Here is a 22,085-nt window from a genome sequence, read left to right as displayed (position 1 = left end):
TATGTGTGCGGGCATATGCATGTCATTGTGTATGTGTGGCGGTGTATGTATGTGTGCGGGTGCATGCATGTCATTGTGTATGTGTGGCGGTTGGAGGACAGCCACTGGGAGTCTATTCTCTCTGTCTACCATGTGGGTTCTAGAGATTAAACTAAAGTTGTCAGTCTCGGCAGCAAGCATCTACCCAATTAACCATCTCATTGTCATTGATCATCCCTTGTTTGCTTTTGGCTATTGTTGTTTTGTTTTTTAAAGATTGGATCTAACTGTGTAGCTCCTGGCTGGCCTGGAACTCACTATGTAGACCCAGGCTGACCTCAAACAGATCTGCCTGCCTCTACTGAGTGTGTTGAGGTGTGTACCACCATACCCAGCCTTCCTCCTGACCCTCCCTTTTTTTAATATATTTAATTATTTATTTTATATTCCAACCTCATTTCCCATCCCTCTTCTCTTTCTACCTTTTTAAAATAGCATGCTCGCTGGTCAATAAAATGTAGGCAGAGGCCTGTGAGTGTGTTTCAGTGGCAGAGCACTTGTGTAACATATACAAAGCTGTGGCCTCAATGACCACATATACACTTTAAAAAAAAATTCTTTCATGTAGAATGTGACCAGTTTGTGACCTCTGTGCTAGCAGCCATAGTTGCTCAGAATGTAGTCCACCAAATTCTAGACTTTGAGATGAGTCTCCATGACAACCAGCAAGGGTAACATGAATCCAAACTGAAGTGCTTAGCAAAGAGTGTGGAAGACTGTGGTTCCCCTGAGAAACAAGTAACTGATCTTCCCAGCAGGCACAAGTCGCAAGGTTGGAGAACGCAGCTTTGCACAGCCAGACAGACAGTGGCTCTTAACCTGGGCTGCCAGGTCTGACAGCAAAGATTCTTGGGACGCAGGCGACAGGCTGCTGACTGAACTGCTGGGTGTTTCTCAAGATTTATCACTCTGTGATTGGGCCTACGGGAGAGAGTCCGACCTCCTCCTGAGAATGCCCTCTCTGCTGAGGAGGACCCAGAACAGATTTGAAGCTCCAGAGACAGGAAATTGAATTGGCTCATCTTCTTGAAGTAAAACAACAATAATACATGGCGACCGCTCTAGCTGGGTGAGCTCTGAAAAGAAATGTGTTCAGGGTTGAGGAAATTTAATGTGGGGACTCATCTTAGTAGTTTCTTCCTTAGGAGTTTTGAAGATGAATGTGGATCATTAAACACATTCCCTTGTTTTTAATCCACTTTGCAGCTCAAAAAATGTAGTAGCCAAGCCTGTAGGTCTTTGCTGTGGGCTTTTTATGGCTCAGGCCAAAGTGCTTTCACAGGTGTGAGTGGGGACAGACTGCCTCTTCAGGAGGACATGATGCCCAGGAGCCTGTAACTCCACCTTCTTGAACTCTGCAGTCTACCTGTCTGGCTGCCAGGTGCTGTATCCGAGGCCTTCCCAAAGGAGGCTCTGGGGCCCGTGTTTCCCTTTTGCTCACACCAGTGCTGGTAGGCTTCTGCTGGGATTTGGAGAGAGGTGGCATGTCCCAGTTTGCCTTGAGTTGCTCTGGTAAACACTATGACCAAAAGTAATCTGGGGGCCGAGGAGGATTATTTGGCTCACAGGTTATAGTCCATCATGAAGGGAAGCCGAGGCAGGAGCTCCAGGGATGAACCTGAGGCCGCGGAGGAATGCTGCTGACTGCCTTGATCCTCCTGGCTTGCCCAGCTGCTTTCTTACACAGCCTGGGACCTCCTGCCCAGAGATGGCACCACCCACAGTGGACTTGCCCTTCAGTCTCGAGTTCTGTCTGAGTCATGAAAATGCCCCTATCGGCTTGCCTACGCGTGGATCTGATGGGGCATTTTCTCAACTGAGGTTTCTTCTCAGTTGAACATAGATTATTATCGAGTAGATGAAAACAAGCAAAACCCCCTAGCCAACAAAAGGAGTAGTCAGGCACAGTTATAGCTGAGGGTACCTTCCACAGAAAGAAAAACCATTTGTTCTTCCGTCTTGTTTTTTCTTTCTACTTTTTAAATTTATTTATTTATTTGAGATAAGCTCTCACTATATAGACCTGAGTGCTCTGGAACTCTCTATGTAGACCAAGGTGACCAAGCTGGCCTCAAACTCATAGAGATCTACCTGTCTCTGCCTCTCAAGTGCTAGAATTAAAGTTATGTACCACTATGCCTGGCTTTAGCACCTGGTTCTTTCTTCCCATCTGATAACATTTCTACTTTATTTTATTTCTTTATTTATTTAGTGGTGTGTGTGTTTGTTTGTTTTTTTGAGATAGGATTTCTTTATGTAGCCTTGGTTTCATGGAACTTGCTCTAAAGATCTGGCTGGCCTCTAAGTCACAGAGATCCACCTGCCTCTGCCTCCTTGGTACTAGGATTAAAGGCGTGAGCCACCATGGCCCAGCTTGATTTTATTTTTTTAAATTTCTTTTTTAAAATTTTATTTTATTTCATGTGTATGAATGTTTTGCTCACATGTATATGTGTGTACTACATGAATGCCTGATGCCAGCAAGGCCAGACGAGGGTGTTACATCCCCTGGAACTGGTGTTACGGATGAATGAGCTGCCATGTGGGTGCTGGGAACTGAACCTCAGTCCTCTGAGCCATCTCTCCAGCCCCTTTATTTTATTTTATTTATTTCGAGGCAGGATTTCTCTGTATAGCCTTAGCTGTCCTAGAGCTTGCTCTGTAAACCAGGATGGTCTCGAACTCATAGAGATCTTCAGAGATATCGCCTACCTCTGACTCCTGAGTGCTGGAATAAAAGGCATATGTCACCTCTGCTGGGCTCCTTTATTTTATTTTAAGACAGAGTCTCAGTATGTAGTTTTGGTTGGTTTCTAACTAATAGTCTTCCTGCCTCAGCCTCCTGAATGTTTTAGTTATAGATGCTTGGCTCCATGTGACAAAATTAGACTTAGAAGACCAATGGATGGACTAACTTTGTGCATTTTCTTTAAATAGCATGAGATTTAGTTCTTATTGCATGTCAGTAGGTAGGTATTTCTATCTCAACTTTTGTAAAAGAGGAAAATTACAAACTAAAGAATAGAAAATGGTTGTCTTGATGTTTAATGAACATAATTAAGGTTTAACCATAGTACCAGCAGTGACCGTTGATGAAAGTCTTAGAAGAATTTTTTTCCTTTCAAATTCTGAAAACTGAACCCATGGCGTCCCACATTCTTGTCATGTGCTCCTCTGCTGAGCCACGCCTGCAACCCTAAGCCCTTTCATATTAATTTTAGTCTATCTTTATATTAGCGTACAGATATGGTGGAGCCTGTAAGTTCCTTTGCCTATGCCTTGTAGTTTGGCAGTTACCCGTTGAAGGGAGAATGACCCCTGTTTTTGCAGAACTTACAGAAAACACATTCAAAGAGAGTAAGAGCTCAGGTTCTTTGTTCTAGTTTTTATTTTGACTTTTTATGTAATATTTTATCAATTCTTTGAGAATAGTACAAATGTGTTTTAATTGCATTTACCCTCTACCCTACCTCCCCTTTTCTTTCCTCCTGGATCTACCTCCCCTGGCTCCTTCCAACATCATGCTCTTTTCTTACCTTTTTCTTTTTCAGTAGGCCTCCAAATCCAATATATGCTTCATATACACACGGACGCAGGGCCATCCACTAGAGTGTGATTGACCTCCCAGGGGCCACACACTTAAGGAAAGCTGACTCACTGTTTCCCAGAAGCTTTCATTTGTCAAAAGCTCCTCAGGGAGGGGTGGGGGCTCGTGAGCCCCTCTCCCATGCACACTGGCTTATCTTGTATGAGCACCCACAGGCTCTGGGAGGTCCTGAGTGCAGGGGTCCTGCCATGTTCAGAAGGATCTACTTCATTTCGGTCCTCCCTGACCTCTGGCTTTAACAGTCTCTTCTACCCCTTCTTCTGCCATGGTCTCTTGTACAGGGGGAGGGTGATATGGATGTCCTGTGTGTGGCTGAGCACGCACAGGACTGATTCTCTGCACTTGACCAAGTGTGAGTTCCTGCACTTCCTGTGTCTATTACACAAAGAAACTTCTCTGGTGAAGTCAAGTGCTAATGTATGGGTATAGAGATGCAAATGCGGGACTCAGCTTGATACTATGTCCCTTTATCAAAGAAGAATGGTAGGTTCGTTCTTGGAGTCTATGAGCTCCCTCTCCATGGGTTCATGGCCAGATTTCCAGTACAATGATACATTTCCCACTGTGGAGTCAACCTTAAATCTAACCAGAAATCAGTTGGCTACCTCCATATTATCCCTGCCACTATTGCACCCATGTCCACAACTGACCACACCAGTCATTGTAGTCTACAGGACTCACAGCACCTACATAGCATCTTCAGGATTATGAGAGCTAACCTGCAAGAAGGAAGCTTCCTGATTGGTACCGACTTGATTTCTCCATTCCTTTGACCACTTTATGTAGTGTCTTCAGCAGTAGGATCTTAGCATTAAGTTCTGGTGGCCAAGCAAGAGCAGTGACCATAATCTTTATTATTTGGGAGTTTTAATAAATAATAATAATCTTTATTATTCTGGGACACCACTGACCAACTACTTGAAGTATTCTGCATGTGACATTAGACTTTTTCATTTAGCAACTTATGGCTTCTGGGAGGAACATTGTCCTTTGTGTAGGGTAACTCCAGCTCTTCTGCATGCTACAGTTACAGATGTGTGCATTCTTTGTGTAGGGTAACTCCAGCTCTTCTGCATGCTACAGTTACAGATGTGTGCATTCTTTGATTCAGCAATTCAACTTCTTAGGATTTACTTTTGCAGATATATTTGTACACACAAGAAATGATTATGCTTCCTGGATTTTTCACAATGGACTATCAGAACAGCTATCTATTGTTTTGTTTGTTGCTTAAGACAGGTCTTACTATGGAGCCCAGCCTGTCCTCAAGCCCATAATCCTCCTGCATCAGCTGGGTAAATTCAGGAATTACAGGTGTACACCATCCCATCCAGCAACACAAGTGCACCTGTAGCAGAGATTAAATAAGTTATGATGTATCTATACAGTGGGATATTATGCCACTGCTCTATTTGTTGAGGATATGAATTTCAAGATAGGTTGTAGTAAGAAAGAACAAGATGCAAACCATTGTGTATTGCTGTGCATAGCATCACATTGTTAAAATATTAGGTTGCAAATCTAATAATAGGACTAGAGAGATGACCTAGGACTTTAAGAGAACTGATTACTCTTCGAGAGAACCTGGGTTCAATTCCTAGCCCCCATATGGGAGCTCACAATCATCAGTAGTCTGCAGTCCCAAGGGATCCAATGCTGCCTCTGGCTGCTGCAGGCACTGCATGCATGTGATGCATAGACGTACATGCAGGCCAAACACCCACACATTGAAAATAAAGATAGAAGGAAAAGATCTAATGACTTTTGTCTGTGGCCAAGAAAACTAGGTGGCTGGGGAATGGCAAGGGAGCAACATTTGTTTCTAAAAGGACTTTTGAATACTAAGTTTTAAACCTGAATCCTCTGGCTTTTTTTTTTTTTAATTCTCACACTGAGGTTATCAGGAGCATGTGGTCTTTGTGTCCCTCTTGGCTCTGATCTAGTCTCAAAACCACAAAACAAAGGTATGATACTTCATGCTTATAATCCTAGCACTTGGAGATGGAGGCAGGAGAGTTAGGAGATAAGGTTGAGCCTCTTTCTCTTAAAAAAAAAAAAGAGAGAGAGAGAGAAAAGTAAGGAAAAAGAGAGAAAAAGTAAGGAAAAGGCTTCTGGAGTTTCCACTTATGGTATAAAGTCAAATATTGATTGAGGGTGGATAAGAATCAATATTAGTGGACTGGAGTCGTTTACTACTGAAGCTGCTTAAGGTCCCATGAGGAGAAATACTCAGTGTGCTAAAATGCTTAAATGCGGCTATCAGAAGCTTCGCAAGTGAGGATGGCTGCTGTACACACTGCTGTCAGGCAGCCCCGATGATAGCTGCACCATGCTCATTGCTTCTGTTTTTTCCCTAGGACCTTAGCATCCTGAGCCATTTGGATTCATAGTCCTCAAGGCTAAGTTGTCAGACTTCATCATGTCCAAGTTAAAAAGCTCAGAGTCAGTCCGGGTGGTGGTTCGCTGTCGGCCCATGAATGGCAAAGAAAAAGCCGCATCCTACGACAAAGTGGTAGATGTGGATGTGAAGCTGGGGCAGGTGTCTGTCAAGAACCCCAAAGGCACATCCCATGAGATGCCCAAGACCTTCACCTTCGATGCCGTCTATGATTGGAATGCCAAGCAATTTGAACTCTATGATGAGACGTTCCGGCCACTTGTGGACTCTGTCCTACAGGGTTTCAATGGCACAATTTTTGCCTACGGACAAACGGGAACTGGGAAAACCTATACCATGGAGGGAGTCCGTGGTGACCCTGAGAAAAGAGGGGTCATCCCCAACTCATTTGATCACATCTTCACCCACATCTCTCGATCGCAGAATCAGCAGTACCTGGTCAGGGCTTCTTACTTAGAGATCTATCAGGAAGAGATCCGAGACTTGCTCTCAAAGGATCAGACCAAAAGGCTGGAGCTTAAAGAAAGACCCGATACAGGCGTGTACGTGAAGGATCTGTCTTCCTTTGTCACCAAAAGTGTGAAGGAGATAGAGCACGTGATGAATGTGGGGAACCAGAACCGATCTGTCGGTGCCACCAACATGAACGAGCACAGCTCACGGTCACATGCAATCTTTGTCATCACGATCGAATGCAGCGAGGTGGGCCTAGATGGTGAAAACCACATCCGGGTAGGAAAACTGAACCTTGTAGACCTTGCTGGCAGTGAGCGGCAAGCCAAGACTGGCGCTCAAGGGGAAAGACTGAAGGAAGCAACCAAGATCAACCTGTCCCTTTCAGCCTTGGGTAATGTTATCTCTGCCCTAGTGGATGGCAAAAGCACCCATATTCCATATAGAGACTCAAAGTTAACTAGGCTTCTCCAGGATTCCCTTGGTGGCAATGCCAAAACTGTGATGGTAGCCAATGTGGGGCCTGCCTCTTACAATGTAGAAGAGACCCTGACCACTCTGAGATATGCCAATCGTGCCAAAAACATTAAGAACAAGCCAAGGGTCAATGAGGACCCAAAGGATGCTCTGCTTCGAGAATTCCAGGAAGAAATTGCTCGGCTCAAGGCCCAGCTGGAAAAACGTTCCATTGGCAGGAGGAAGAGGCGAGAGAAGCGGAGGGAAGGTGGTGGCAGTGGTGGGGGTGGGGAAGAGGAGGAGGAGGAGGGAGAAGAGGGTGAGGAGGAAGGGGATGATAAGGATGATTACTGGCGGGAACAGCAAGAAAAACTGGAGATTGAGAAGCGGGCCATTGTAGAGGATCACAGCTTGGTTGCAGAGGAGAAGATGAGGCTGCTGAAGGAGAAAGAAAAAAAGATGGAGGACCTGCGGCGGGAGAAGGATGCTGCTGAGATGCTGGGGGCCAAAATCAAGGTACTGTGCCCTTTCTTAGGCCCCTTTCCCTTTCAGTGCCATTTCTTTGATCAGAAGAATTAGACAGTGGGGGCTTGGCATGGTGACAAACACCTTTAATCCCAGCATTAATTTAATCCCAGGAGGCAGAGGCAGGTGGATCACTTGTGAAGCCTATATAGTAAGTTCTAGGACAGCCAGAGCTACAGAGTGAGACCTTGTTTTTCCATCCCCCCAAAATAAAAGCCAAAATCAAACTGCATTCATGACAGTTGTCATGTATATGCACTATATGAAGAACAGCGATAAAACTAATACCCAGGCATCCTCGCTTCCAGTGAGGAATAGGACAGCCCTCTTTTCTTCTCTTTCTTTCTTTGAGAAAGTAGGTATCATTTTGATTATTTGATGTTTCTGTATATATTTTTGAATCAGTGCCTACATTCATACCAGTTTGGCCCTGACTTACAGCAATCCTCCTGCCTCAGTCTAATAAGTATTAGGATTACAGGTGTACACCACTTTGTGCAGCATTTCTTTTTCAAGGCAGGGTCTCACATAGTCCAGGCTGGCCTTGAACTTGATAGTAGCCGAGAATGAGCACAGGCGTGTGCCATCATGCCCATGGGGTACTGGAGATCAAAGCCCTGGATTGAGGCACATGGGACAAACACGCTACCAACTGAACCACAGCTTCGGTGTCCGTTTCCTTAGATGCTCCTGTGAACCCAGTGGCGCTGTGGCCTTGCTTTTGTTTCCTCTAGCGTCTGTCTACTTCCGCATGGGCCTTTACTTAAGGTGTTATCACGTTTGTTCTTGTTTACCAGCGATCATCCCTGAGAACCCGAACTGATGCCTCTAGTCATGCCCATTACTGTTACCGTTCTGAATGTTCTGTGACATTCCATTCTCCTCGTCTGGGCCGGTCCCGTGTTCTGCTGTGACCATTCTTGCGCCTGACCCCAGGAGACTTTCTGGCACCCTTAGATTGTAGAGTGAATCTTTTTTTTTTTTTTTTTCATTTTTTGAGTCAGGGTGTCCCTGTGGAACCCTGGCTGTTCTGGAACTTGCTCTATAGACCAGGCTGGTGGAGAACTCAGTGTTCCACCTGCCTCTGTCTCCTAGTGCTGGGATTAAAGACATGTGCCACCAGGCCAGCGTGTAGAGGGAAGCTTTTGAAGCACCCACTTTACTCCTTATCCTACCCACTGTGGTGATTATCTGACTAACTTGTATAGTAGCGAGAGTAGAACAGTGTCTTTGTGGGCTGTTAGCCCGGTACCTGTTGTTTACTGCTGCTTAGTTCTGCCACCCGCAGCCCCCGCCAGTTTCCCTGTGTTGTTCTCTTAATTGATGGGAGGGGGTCTTGACCCTATTGCTGATGTGCTTCCTCACACCTGCTCTGCGTTTCCTCAGATGCTGGAAAGTATTAAAGTATTATAGAGTATGGAGAGTCCTCAGCTCTGTCTTTAATGTAGTGCAGTGCACTGTTTCCTTGGGTGCCCAGACTAGGGCTGCCCATGGGTTCTTTCTTACTGAACTTACACAAATTTTAATTTCTTCTCTAAAATATATTCATGTTCTCTTCCTTCCCTCCCCTCCAGTCTTTCTACAATGTGGTCTCACTGTGTGGCTCTGGCTATGGAGTTCACTATGTAGAACAAGCTGGCCTTAAACTCACAGGAATCTGTCTCTGCCTCATGAGTGCTGAGATTAAAGGTGTCTCATCACCATGCACCTTACCCCAGCTAAACTTTACCCCAGCTAAAGCTTCATTTCTTTCTTTTCCTTTTTTTTTTTTTTTTTTTTTTTTGGTTTTTCAGACTGGTTTCGAACTCAGAGATCCACCTACCTCTGCCTCCTGAGTACTGGAATTAAAGACGTGTGCCGCCACTGATCAACTAACTAAAGTTTCTTAAGAGCAAGGCAGAGGAGGTTTTGGTTTCTGGCCTTTTGTTCCCCTAGCCTTAGCTTCATCTACACGCTGAAAGCTCTCAGTCTGTACAGCCTGCCCATAGCTGCCTGCAGCACTCAGGCTCCACAGCCTTCTGTTGGCTGATGCCATCAGAACAGCCTTCCACCTTCCTTACCTCAGTGAAGCTAGACTCCTAGGAGTTGTCCTTGCTTGCTCTTCCTCCCTCTCTTTTTGTGGTCTCCTCAGTCCCAAGACTTCTTGTTTTTACCTCATCAGGGCCTTTGCAGCCTAGCTACCACCATACACACACACACACACACACACACCATACCACACCACACCACACCACATCATTATTAGGGCCTTTGCAACCAAGCTACTGCCATACACACACACACACACACACACACACACACACACACACACACAATGTATAGTAGCCTCTTGCCTGCACTCCATCAGCATGCCCTCTTCCAGGAGTTTCTCCTGCTGTGGGGTGCAATCTTAAAACCCAGTTTACCTGTGCGCTCATGCTCCTTGAGGCTCTTAGGATCAAACAGGGTTTTGTTTTTTTTTGTTTTTTTTCTTTTGACAGAATTCTGAGGCTTTTGCTTTAACCTCTACTGTTTTTTTTCAACTTCCTTATTCTACCCTTGCTAACAAAAGCCTTTTTTATTCTTAGGAAATTCTTATTCTTTACTTCCGCTTTTTGTGTAGCTGCCCCTTCAGACAGGAAACTGTCTCCAACTTCCCCCAAAGCCTGACTCCTCTCACGTTCCCTCTCCCACCAGCTTCTCAGAGTTTCCTCACAGTAACATCCCATGCCATCTGCGTAAAGCCTGCTTATTTGTCTGTGTCCCTCGACGGTTTCTGGGCCTTATGGTCCTCAGTGACAGAAACATCTCTGGTCTATAGCTCGCCAGATAGATTTAGTATGTCTAGAGTGGGATTAGTGTTTGGGATAAACAACCAATAAAGGACTTATTTAAAAAACAGACAAAGAATCAAACTAACAAACTCTGAAAGCCATAATATCTCCAACAGCTAGACCTTCAGTGTCATCAGAATGCAGTCCTATCCTGTTCTGGACTGGGTGCATGTATTTTTCCCCAGAATAGTTTTTGTTTGTTTTGGGAGAGTATTGTTGTTGTTGTTGTTGTTGTTTTTTTAAATAACAGTATCTCAATACATAGCCCAGATTGGCCTGTAATTTGTAATCCTCCAGCCTTAGCCGCCTGAATGTTGGGACCGTAGATACGCTCTGTCATGCTTAGTCATGAAAGTATCTTTCCAGTCTTCCTGTGAGGGGGTATGTTGTTCTGGGGGAGACCACAGGATGGATTTTACTTTGTTCCTCACTCAGGCAATGGAGAGTAAGCTGCTTGTTGGAGGAAAAAATATAGTAGATCATACAAATGAACAGCAGAAGATCTTGGAGCAGAAGCGCCAGGAGATCGCAGAGCAGGTAACTTTGCGTTCTTACGTGGGGAGGAAGGCGTGGACTGACGTGATTGAGGTCACAGAGCTGACACCTGTGGTATGAGAGCAGCTTCAGAGGGAGCGGAGAGGAGCTGTCAGCCCCATGCTAGCCGGAGACCGACTGGGAGCATCCAGACCCATATTGTGTAGACATGGTCGCTAGGGCAAGCTGATGAATTTTGTGGTATCGCTCAGAAACGTCGAGAAAGAGAAATCCAGCAGCAAATGGAAAGTCGAGACGAGGAGACCTTGGAACTAAAAGAGACTTACACCTCATTGCAGCAGGAGGTAGACATCAAGACCAAAAAACTCAAAAAGGTAGGAGGCGGGGGGGGGGGGGTGGGGGGGGCTAAGGGAGGGTGCGCCTTCTTTGGACAGCCTTTCCTCATCCCTGTCCCCCTGGCTCCAGCTCTTTTCCAAGCTCCAGGCTGTGAAGGCTGAGATCCACGACCTGCAAGAAGAACACATCAAGGAGCGCCAGGAGCTGGAGCAGACGCAGAACGAGCTCACCAGGGAGCTTAAGCTCAAGTGAGTACTTGTCGGCAGGGTCCTGCCATCCCCTGGGTCCAGGAAGACCCGTCCAAAGACAGCTCACCTGCTTCTTGCCAGCTCAGCCTCTGCCACCCACTGCCTGCTGATGCTCCTGACAAAGTCACTTTTCATCTCAGTCTGTGTCTGTGAGGTCCCACATGATCTTCCCTTCCCCTCACCCTTGTCTTTGGATTCTTTCAGATTCTCTGATCTCAACCTGTCACTCAAGGGAGAATCTTTAATTACTTTTTTTCTGATTGGCCAAATGAACACCTTCATACTCGTCAACCAGAGCACTATAAGAACTATTGTTCTCTTTAAGTCTGAGCATCTTTTTTGAGATGAAGTCTCCTGTAGCTCAGTCTGGTCTCAAATTTGCTGTGTAGCTAAAATGACCTTGAACTCCTGGTGGTATGTGCTGTCATGCCTACTTTATGTGGTATTGGAGATCAAACCTAAGGCATCGTACAAGCATTCTGTCAACTGCGCTGCTTCCCCAGGCCCCTGAGCAATGTATTTTTTAATGCTTTGTAGGTGATAAAGTATAGCAGCATGTCTGTCATTTGAGCACTTGGAAGGTTGAGGCATGAGAATCACAAACCCAACCCAGACAAGTGAGAACTTGTCTTAAATAAAAACAAAAACAACCAGGCGGTGATGGCATATGCCTTTATCCTAGCACTTAGAAGGCAGAGGCAAGCATATCTCTGTGAGTTCAAGGCCAGCCTGGTCTACAGAGCTAGTTCCAGGACAGGCTCCAAAGCTACACAGAGAAACCCTGCCTCAAAAAACCAAAACACAAGAACAACCAAACAACAACAATGAAAAATCAGTGCTGAGATGATGTTAGTATTTCAACCAATCAATGAGCCATCTTTGGATTTTTTTTTTTTTTTTCTGAGACAGGGTCTCTCTCATGGTATAGTGGTGTAGTCCTGGCTGACCTGGAACTCACAGAGCTCTGCCTACTTCTGCCTCTGCATCCTGAGTACTGAGATTAAAGGAATGTTCCTTTTTCTTTTTTTTGGTTATTTATTTATTTTTTGATTTTATGTCTCTACCACAGTTTCCTTTACCTCCTTTCCTCCTCCTCATTTCTTCAGAAAAGGCCAGCCCTCCCATGGATATCAGACAACCAAGGTATATCAAGTTGCACTAAGCCTAGACACCTCCTCTCCTATTAAGGCTGGATGAGGCAGCTCAGTAGGAGAAAAGGGTCCCAAAGCAAGCAGTAGAAACAGAGACAGCCCCTGCCCCTACTGTCAGGAGTCTCACAAGAAGGCTAAGCTACACAGCCATAACACATGTGCAGGTTCCCTGGTGTTTCTTCAGTCTCTGTGAGCCCCGTGAGCCCAGGGTAGTTGACTTTGTGGGTTTACTTGTGGTGTCCTTGACTCCTCTGCCTCCTACAACCCTTTTCTCCCCCTCTTCCTCGGGATTCTCTGAGTTCTGTCTGATGTTTGGCTGTGGATCTCTGCAGCCGTGACCATCAGTTGCTGGGTGCAGCCTCCCTGATGACCACTGGGCTGGGCACCAATCTATGAGTACAGCAGAATATCATTAGGAATCATTTCTTTTTTTTTTTTTGCCAGTTGTGTTTGATTTTATCCTAGGTCTCTGAACTATCCAGCTTTTGGGTCCTGGCCCTCCAGCAAGTGTCAGGGGTGAGCTCCCTCTCATGGTATGGTTCTTAAGCTGGACCAGCCATTGGTTGGCTACTCCCACAGTTTCTGTGCTGCCTTTACCAAAGCACAAATTGTAGGTCAAGGGTTTTGTGGCTGGTTGATATCTCAGTCCCTTCACTGGAAGTCTTTCCTGGTTACAGGAGATGGCTGGTTCAGGCTCCATAGCCCCCATTGCTAGGAGTCTTAGTGAGGGTCACCCTTATGGATACCTGAGGGTTTCCATTGCACTGTTTCTAGATCTCCCCAGAGATGCCCCCCATTCCAGTTGTGTGTCTCAGTACTCTCTCTCCCCATCCTCCCGCCACTGATTCCTCCTGTTTCCATCCCCACACCCCACCCAGACCCCTTCCCTAAAGGGATTTTCAAACACGTTCTTTTACCAATCAAGTTTTAAATTTGGAAAGGAGTCCTTAAAATTCAATGTGTGTAAGGGAACTGGAGAGACGGCTCAGTGGTTAAGAGCACTTGCTGCTCCTACAGAAGACCTGGGTTTGGTTCCCAATACCTACATAGTGGTTTACAACCATCTATAACTCCAGTTCCAGGATATCTGACACCCTCTTCTGTCTTCTGTGGGCACTACAGTGGTGCCCAGACATATAACTCAGAAAAAACATTCTATGCATATAAAATAACCTCTAAAAAATTCAATGTGTGGGGGGATGCTAAGATGAACACAGGTAAAGGTGCCTGCTGTGTAACCCTGGTGACTGAGTTTGATCCTTAGGAAGCACATAAAGGTAGGAGAGAATTTTTTTCCATGAAGTTGTTCTCTGACCTCCACACATGCACTGCAGCACTAGCACACACACATGCACTGCAGCACTAGCACACACACATGCACTGCAGCACTAGCACACACACATGTGCACACACACCGTTGGTAGCAGTCCTCTTTGTAGGCAGGTAGAAAAAAGATCAGAACAAGAACTGTCAAAATATTAATAATAGTCACCCCGGATACTGGAAATATGAATAATTATATTTTCTAATACATAAATAGAACCTTTGCTATCAGAAAAACCATGTTGTGAAAAATAATTCTTGAAATATAAAACAAAAGAAAGAAAATGTCACATTCTCAAAAACTGGAGGAAGCCATTTTTTCTTAGTGCCCTGCCCTTCTGAGGGCTTTGTCCCATGTCCATCCTATAGTAACATCCTTTTGGCATTGTTTGTCCTGAGGTTTTGGAATAACAGGCAAATATGGGCAAATCACAATCATAGAGATAACCTAGTGAGGTCTCGCTTCCTGTTTAGTATTTTCCTTTTATTCCTCTTGCTTGGTAGCCCCGGCCTGCCTGTAACTCACTGTGTAGTCCAGGCTGATCTTCAATTCATGGTCCTCCTACTTCAGCCTCAAGTAGTGGAGTGCAGTGTATGTCACCTGCCAGGTTGTTGGATTCTCTTTTCGGTCCCTGGTCAGGCAGAAGCTCAGGAATCATCTTTATTTTGGTGTTGGTAGGAACTTCCATTCAGCCTGTCTTACTAACCTGGGTAGTTAGAATGGACAGTGTTCCAGCTTGGGCAGCAAGTCACAGGACTGGGTGGAACCATTTCCTTCTGTCCTGCATTCAGCACTACAGAAGGCCCACTTACAGATACTTTGGGAAGCAAATGTTTGCTTTAGCATGGCTTCTGCATGGCTTCTGTATGGCTTCTGTGTCACCAACCCCCACCACACACACACACTGTCCACTCACATCCTTACTCTGCCTGGGTAGGAGTGTCCTTTCCATATTCCCAACATAGATCACAATTAGCACCTGCTGGTGCTGCACTGTTACCTGTTTTATCAAGTAAGGACCAGGCGTCTTTCATGTTTGTGTCTTAACTGTGTAGGGTTTTGGCCTATAGTGCTTGTTCAATGTTTGCTGAGTGACTTGACTCTTACTCTTATTTTGTTGTTGTTTTTGGAGAAAGGTTCTCACTCTAGCCCAGGATGGCATCGTATACTCAAGGGACCCTCCTGCCTCAGCTTCCCAGGTAGCTGACTGTAGGTCTGTGCCTCTGCTTAGTTCTGTGTGCATTCTTTATGTGTATTTATCTATGTATGTTCTTACAGGCATCTTATTATAGAAAACTTTATCCCCTTGGAAGAGAAGAATAAAATTATGAATAGGTCCTTCTTTGATGACGAAGAAGACCACTGGAAATTACACCCTCTCACCAGACTGGGGTGAGTCACTGCTGACCTGAAGCAGACTTGCTGGTGGGAAAACAGAAGGAATGTTATATGATGGGACCGGGCTACTGGGGTGTAGGGAGAATGCATTGAAACTTGGAACCTGCCTGCCTAATTCTGCAGGAGCTACAGGCCCAGGAGGTACAAGCTGGGTCCAATCATGATATTAGAAACTGGGAGGCTTTGTCACCCATGCGCCAGTTAGTTACAGTTTCCCATGACCTCAGATCTTCCTTTTCCCTGGCGGCTGAGGTGTGCTAGGACAGAGGGGTTATTGTGTATTAGTCTACACCTGGACATGCTGGCGATGTGGAGCTGTCCGTCAAGGAAGCAGGGTAGTAGTGCTGGTAGCTATGCTTGTCTGCTGTCTGAGAACAAGACAGCGACTGGGGTCCCTTTCAGGTTAAAGGAGGCATGACGCCCACATCTGGATCAGTTGGCACCTCAAGCAAAAAACCTAAGAAGTTAGCACATGGCTTCTGTCAGCCTTAGTCCCAGAAGATAGTGCTTTCAGTTCCCTCTGGCTTGGAGTACTTCTCAGAGTACTCTCTGAGTGCTTATCCGATTGGCCTGGTCCTGGCCCGTGGGGCGTATTCCAGCAGGGCCTTAACCACTATCATCTGTTTTCAGGAGCCAGCAGATGATGAAGCGGCCAGTCTCTGCTGTGGGATACAAGAGACCCCTGAGCCAGCATGCACGGATGTCCATGATGATTCGGCCAGAACCCCGATACAGGGTGAGAAGACTGTAGTTGGTTTTTTTACTCTCTGCTCTTTGGCTCTTGTTCTTTGCTCTTTTCTTTTTCTGTCTTTCTTTTTTTGGTTTTCAAGATGGGGTTTCTCTGTGTAACAGTCCTAGATGTCCTGGAACTAGCTTGTAGACCAGGCTGGCCTCGAACTCACAAGATCTGCCTGCCTCTGCCTCCCGAGTGCTGGGACTAAATGCGTGTGCCACCACTTGTTGGCTGAGGTTTCTGTCCTGCCTGATTGCTACAGCTGTTTAGTCCCAAATAAACACACAGAGGCCTACATTAATTATAAACTGATTGGCCTATTAGCTCAGGCTTCTTATTAGCTCTTATAACATATTAGCCCATAATACTTGTCTGTGTTAGCCACGTGGCTTGGTACCTTTTTTGGTGAGGCAGTCACATCTTGCTTGCCCTGTGTCTAGCTTCTTCTGTGTCTGGGTGACGACTGAAGACTGAAATTTCCTTCTTCCCAGAATTCTCATTGCTCCACCTCTACTTCCTGCCTGGTTGCCCTGCCTATACTTCTTGCCTGGCTACTGGCCAATCAGTGTATATGTAAAATACAAGTAACAAGGTACAGACCATTGTCCCACAGCACTCCCCCCCTTTTATTAAACAAGAACTCTGAATTGAATCTCCTTTCTATTAACCATTATCCATAACAACTTGTAACCAACATTCTAAACAAAAGCAAACATCCATAACCCATTTTTTGGGAATGTGGGTGTAGTTTTCCAGGCTACTTCCTGCTGGTTTGGGGCACTGATCATCTTAAGGGGACCTAAAGAAAATTTAGAATTATGATCAAGTCCTGATTGGAGTGTCCTGTGAGGCTTGATCATCTCAGGCAGCAGTCTATGAACTGTTATGGATGTAGAACTCAGACATCTGAGCCATTCCTCCTATTGGAGATTTCTCAGGGGGCTCTTCTTTGGTCAAACATGATTTTTCTTAATGCAGAATAAATCCACAGTCCCTCATTTCCTATGGAAACAAAAGCAAAACTTCTTCTCCAAACTAACTTATCTTTTGACTTAAATTTTAAAGTCTAAGCATTTTCAATATATGTGTGTGTATATATATATATATATGATTAATCTAGCATATGTAATTAAATATATAGCAGCTTTTGCTCCTTCCTCAGTCATCAATTTAACAACAACACAATAACTTACAGTATCTAGACTCTCTGTGTATTTTTCATCTTTGTGTGGCTTTATTTTAATCTTTATTTTTTTATTTTTATTTTTATTTTTGGCTTTTTGAGACAGGGTTTCTCTGTGTATCTTTGACTACCCTGGAATTCACTCTGTAGACTAGGTTGTCCTTGAACACACAGAGATCCGCCTGCCTCTCCCTCCCAGGTGTTGGGATTAAAGGTGTATGCCACCACATCCAACTACTCTCTTTTTTCTTTTTTCTCTTAAGGACTTTATCCTTTTTTTTTTCTTCCAAGCCTACATATATTTTTAAACACACAGTAAACCATTTAGAGGTTTTCTTTGTCTTTGAATCTATTTTTACTGTATAGCTTTCTTTCTCTGACCACATGGGTCTTTAGTTTGCTAAGCAATATGTCTAGGATTAAAGCCGTGACTTTGATGGCAGAATCCAGCCCATTCCTTAGCTCTTTCCCGAGAGTCTAGCTTCATGGCAGAGGCACTGGCCAGAGCCATGTTTATTGCCACAACTCTATGGTTTTTCAAGGTCCCTGCCACCACCAAAAAGTCTGCAGTCAGCTTTTCATCAATGCCATTTAAGTGTTTCATGGCAAGACCTCTTAAAAGAGCTATAAGGTTTTGTTGCTAAAGCTGAGTCAGGAAGCCTCTCTTAAATGAGAGCCCTTGCCTCTAATAAACAGAGCCCACTCGAGAAATTGCTGTTATCAATAAGCCATGCTTAACTCTATTATTTTATAACTAGAATAACTTTCCAAGCTCTCTTGGGCTTTTAAGTGGATTTGGTCAGCCCCACATTGGTACACCTTTCTTTTGGCTGAGGTTTCTGTCCTCCCCATTCCCACAGCTGTTTAGTCCCAAATAAACACACAGAGGCCTACATTAATTTTAAACTGATTGGCCTATTAGCTCAGGCTTCTTATTAGCTCTTATAACATATTTGCCCATAATACTTGTCTATGTTAGCCACGTGGCTTGGTACCTTTTTCAGGTAGACAGTCACATCTTGCTTGCTCTGTGTCTGGCTTCTTCTGTGTCTGGGTGACGACTGCAGACTGAAACTTCCCTCTTCCCAGAATTCTCATTGCCCCATCTCTACATCCTGCCTGGTTACCCCATTTATACTCCTTGCTGGCTACTGGCCATTCAGTGTTTATTTAAAATACAAGTGACAGGGTACAGACCATTGTCCCACAGCAACCACTGCCCAACTTGTTCTTTGCTTTTTTGGGGGTCTACCTCCCAGTTCCCAAATAAATCACACGGAATCTTATTCTTTCTTATGAATGCTCAGCCTTAGCTTGGCTTATTTCTAGCCAGCTTTTCTTAAATTATTCCATCTACCTTTTGCCTCTGGGCTTTTATCTATATCCTTTCTTTACTTCTTACTCTGTGACTTGGTATGTAGCTGGGTGGCTGGCCCCTTGAGTCCTCCTCCTTCTCTTGCTCCTTGATCTTCTCTTCCCAGATTTCTTCTCCTATTTATTCTCTCTGCCTGTCAGAGAGAATAACCTTTTTTCTGCCTTGCTATTGGCTGTTCAGTTCTTTATTAGACCAATCAGATGTTTTAGACAGACAAAGTAACACAGCTTCACAGAGTTGAGAGTTGAACAAATGCAACATGAAAGAATACAACACATCTTTTCATCATTAAATAAATGTTCCACAACATAAATTAATCTAACACATATAAGTTATATTCCACAACAGAAGACTGTGGATTTTAAAAAATTAGTTAAATGACATTCACTTTTTAAATATGTGCATGTGTGTTTGTGGGGATGGGGTGGCATGCACACGCATGCTACAGCAAGTGTCAGATGACAGCCTGTGGAAGCTGGTTCTCTTCTTCCGCCATGTGAGTCCCAGGGATCAAACTCAGGTTGTTAGGCTTCACAGAAAACATTTTAACCCACTGAGTCATTTCACTAACCCCAGTGTGTGTGTGTGTGTGTGTGTGTGTGTGTGTGTGTGTGTGTGTGTGTTTCTTTCAGGAAGTTTAGGTTTGAGAAGTCCTCAGACACCATTATGCCAAGTCACAGTGTGTGTACCTGACTTTCCTGGAGATCTGAGAACATGTACAATAATTTTAACAAATAATATATGAAATAGCACATGGATGATGAATACTAAATGGAAAGGCAGGGGTTGGGAATGATTTATTTAGTAAAGTGCTTATCTTTTGAGCAGGAGGACCTGAGTTCAAGCCCCAGAAACCACACTTAGGCACACCATCATCAGCATGTGGAGGTCAGAGGACAACTTGCATGAGTCAGTTCTTTCCCTCCATCGTGTGAATCCTGGGTATTAAACTTAGGTTAACTGGGACTGAAGGGACGGCTCAGAGGTTAAGAGCATTGACTGATCTTCCAGAGATCCTTAGTTCAATTCCCAGCAACCACATGGTGGCTCACAACCACCTATAATGAGATCTGGTGCCCTCTTCTGGCATGCAGACATACATGCAGACAGAACACTGTGTACATTATACATAAATAAACTTTAAAAAAAAAAACAAACAGGGTTGATGACATGCACCTTTACCCACAAACCACCTTGCCAGCTCTGGTATTGTGCCTCGCAATCACAGAACTGTCTCTAACAGGAAGATTCCGGAGTCTTGCTGGCCAGCCAGTTTAGCCTGATTGGTGAGTTCCAGGCCCATGAGAGACCCTGTCTCAAGGGAGGTGGGCAGCATTCCTGAGGATGACACCTGAGGGCATTCTCTGGCCTCCACAGGCATGCACATACAACTGCACCTTCAGCCACTCACAGAGATTAGAAACAAGAAAGACAGAGTGAGGTTTAGAACCATGGGGAAAAGAGGGGTGGGGAGCAAGAGGCCAGTAAACATTGACAGTTAAGGAAGCGCTGACAGTTCTGTGAGACCTTTAGAAAGACACAGGTGTTCAGTGGTGGACAATAGGCCTGTCCTAGGGAACTGCTACCTCCATTTAACATGTGTGTCAGTTGCATAGTCATGTAAAATGACATAATTGAGCACTGTTTAGTGACCCCAAAATACCTTGCAATAAAATACTTTCTGTCTGCTGGGCCTATACCTGATGTCTGACTGTCTTCGCTAATTGAACTGCTGGGCCTATCTATACCTGATGTCTGACTGTCCTCTCTAATTGAACTGCTGGGCCTACACCTGATGTCTGACTGTCCTCTCTAATTGAACTCTCCTATCTTCCCTGTGCACTTGGTCCTGTTGTTTAGAGCACAGGCAGCTGGTAAGTGATGGACTGGGAAACATGATGTATTACTAAGTTGTAAAGCAGTTTGTACTGTTCATGATGGCACACGTCTGCAATCCAGCATGCAGGAAGTAACTAACGGCCAGCCTCGTCTATATAACATCTTCCAGGCCAGCCAAGGTTACATATAATGACCTTATCTCAACAAAGAAACCAAAACAAACAGAATTATAAAAAGTTGGTGCTAGAAGTGTATACTTGAATTAAAAATCTGGTGTATGAAATCCATGGAAATGTGAACTGCTTGCCCCTGATTGGTAAAGTATGCTCAATTTAAACTTCATTCATTTTACTCAATTGTATTTTTGCAGCTATCTATGGGCAACTTGTATTTTTGAAATCAAATATTTTTACAGGATCACATTCTGTAGCTCAACCTGTCTGTATCCCACAATAGCTTCAAACTCATAGCAGTCCTCCTGCTTCAGTCTCCCAAGCACTGAGATTACAGGTATGAGTCATCATAACTTGCTTCATTTAAAAAAATTAATTTTTTTTTATCTCCTTTCAAGCCAGAGTCAGATGAACTGAGTGCTGTTAGTTCTGGTGCTTAGTCATTTAAAATTGAGAAAGAAAAGCAAAAACTGCCTATTATGTGGGTTTTTACATGGAGGAAGAAGGGCAGTGTCAGGCAGAAGCCTTAGAAGCATTTTTTTTTTCTAGCAGTTTCAGATGGTGCATAACTTGCCAGGCTTTTGTAATTGAGAAAAAAAAAGTCTTTAAAGTGCACAAATCCAATCTGCGACTTTCCAGAGGACAGACTCGACCACAAGTGGAACTGAAAGCAGGAACTCTTGAGGTTTGGTATCAGTCTGCTCCACTGGAGAAATTCTGTGCACAGTCTGGATATTAACACCGATGCGTGGGGCTCTCTGGAGCACTGAGGCTGGACTCCTGGAGGCAGTGGCCGCAGCTGCGGAGCGGTGTGCGCTGCCCTCTCTGCACTTGCCTTTGGATAGAAAGGGCTCATGCACCACGTAGTGTTCTGTGATGGAGGCAGTTCACAAACCAGTCATGAAGCAGGGCCAAAAAGTGGTCCTTCAAGTGGAGCTCAAGTACATACCTGCCCTGCACCTGCTCCCCAGGAGCACACAGATGCTGCCACCTCCAAGCTGCTGGAACATCTGTATCAACTATTAGTGATGACTATTTTTGTCTTTGTACCTTTTCATATCTTATATGAGACATGTTTATTACAAAAAAAATAAAAACAGAAAATTTCAGAAAAGCAAGGTAGAAAATTAAAATCACCAGTCTTGAGTATGATGGCTCACACCTGGGAGGATGAGGCAGGAGGACTGCCATGAGTTTCAGGTCACTTTGTATACATAGGATAGATAGGATAGAAGGAGATTACACACACACACACACACACACAGAAAGAGAGAGAGAGAGAGAGAGAGAGAGTTCAGAAGATAGCTAGAATAATCCATAAATAGCATAGAAAATAAGGCAAAATTTTTATATAACCAAAAGCGTTCCCAGAAGATGCTAACACTTACAATCATGGTCCTGCAAAGCCCAGGTACATGAAGCCAGACCGAGCGAAGCAAAGGGGGAAACAGAAAGGTCAAATGTAATAGTTGGCAGCTTCACTAGTACATCTGTACTGAAGGATAGAATAACTCAACAAGTGATTAACAAGGGAACTAG

The 22,085-nt window shown here is 44.6% G+C and overlaps 1 protein-coding gene across 2 annotated transcripts in view; it reads left to right on the top strand.

Moving 5' to 3' along the window:
* Nucleotides 1-22,085, top strand: part of Kif3b (kinesin family member 3B) — a 45,615-nt gene that overhangs the window by 19,650 nt on the left and 3,880 nt on the right. Inside the window, exons 1-7 of one of the 2 annotated variants that reach the window (XM_048445557.3) lie at nucleotides 740-1,108; nucleotides 6,004-7,469; nucleotides 10,727-10,828; nucleotides 11,038-11,160; nucleotides 11,252-11,370; nucleotides 15,124-15,237; nucleotides 15,874-15,979. In XM_048445557.3, coding sequence (XP_048301514.1) covers nucleotides 6,066-7,469; nucleotides 10,727-10,828; nucleotides 11,038-11,160; nucleotides 11,252-11,370; nucleotides 15,124-15,237; nucleotides 15,874-15,979 — 1,968 coding nt within the window. In that variant the 5' untranslated portion in view covers nucleotides 740-1,108; nucleotides 6,004-6,065. Of the gene's footprint in view, nucleotides 1-739; nucleotides 1,109-6,003; nucleotides 7,470-10,726; nucleotides 10,829-11,037; nucleotides 11,161-11,251; nucleotides 11,371-15,123; nucleotides 15,238-15,873; nucleotides 15,980-22,085 lie in introns of those variants that run through there. The other variant, XM_048445558.3, reaches the window with a different exon arrangement.

This window comes from Myodes glareolus, chromosome 10 (genome assembly GCF_982192425.1).
Source record: "Myodes glareolus chromosome 10, mMyoGla1.1, whole genome shotgun sequence".
Lineage (NCBI taxonomy): Eukaryota > Metazoa > Chordata > Mammalia > Rodentia > Cricetidae > Myodes > Myodes glareolus.
Note: the sequence above shows the minus strand (reverse complement) of the source record. Positions and strands in the feature narration are given on the sequence as shown.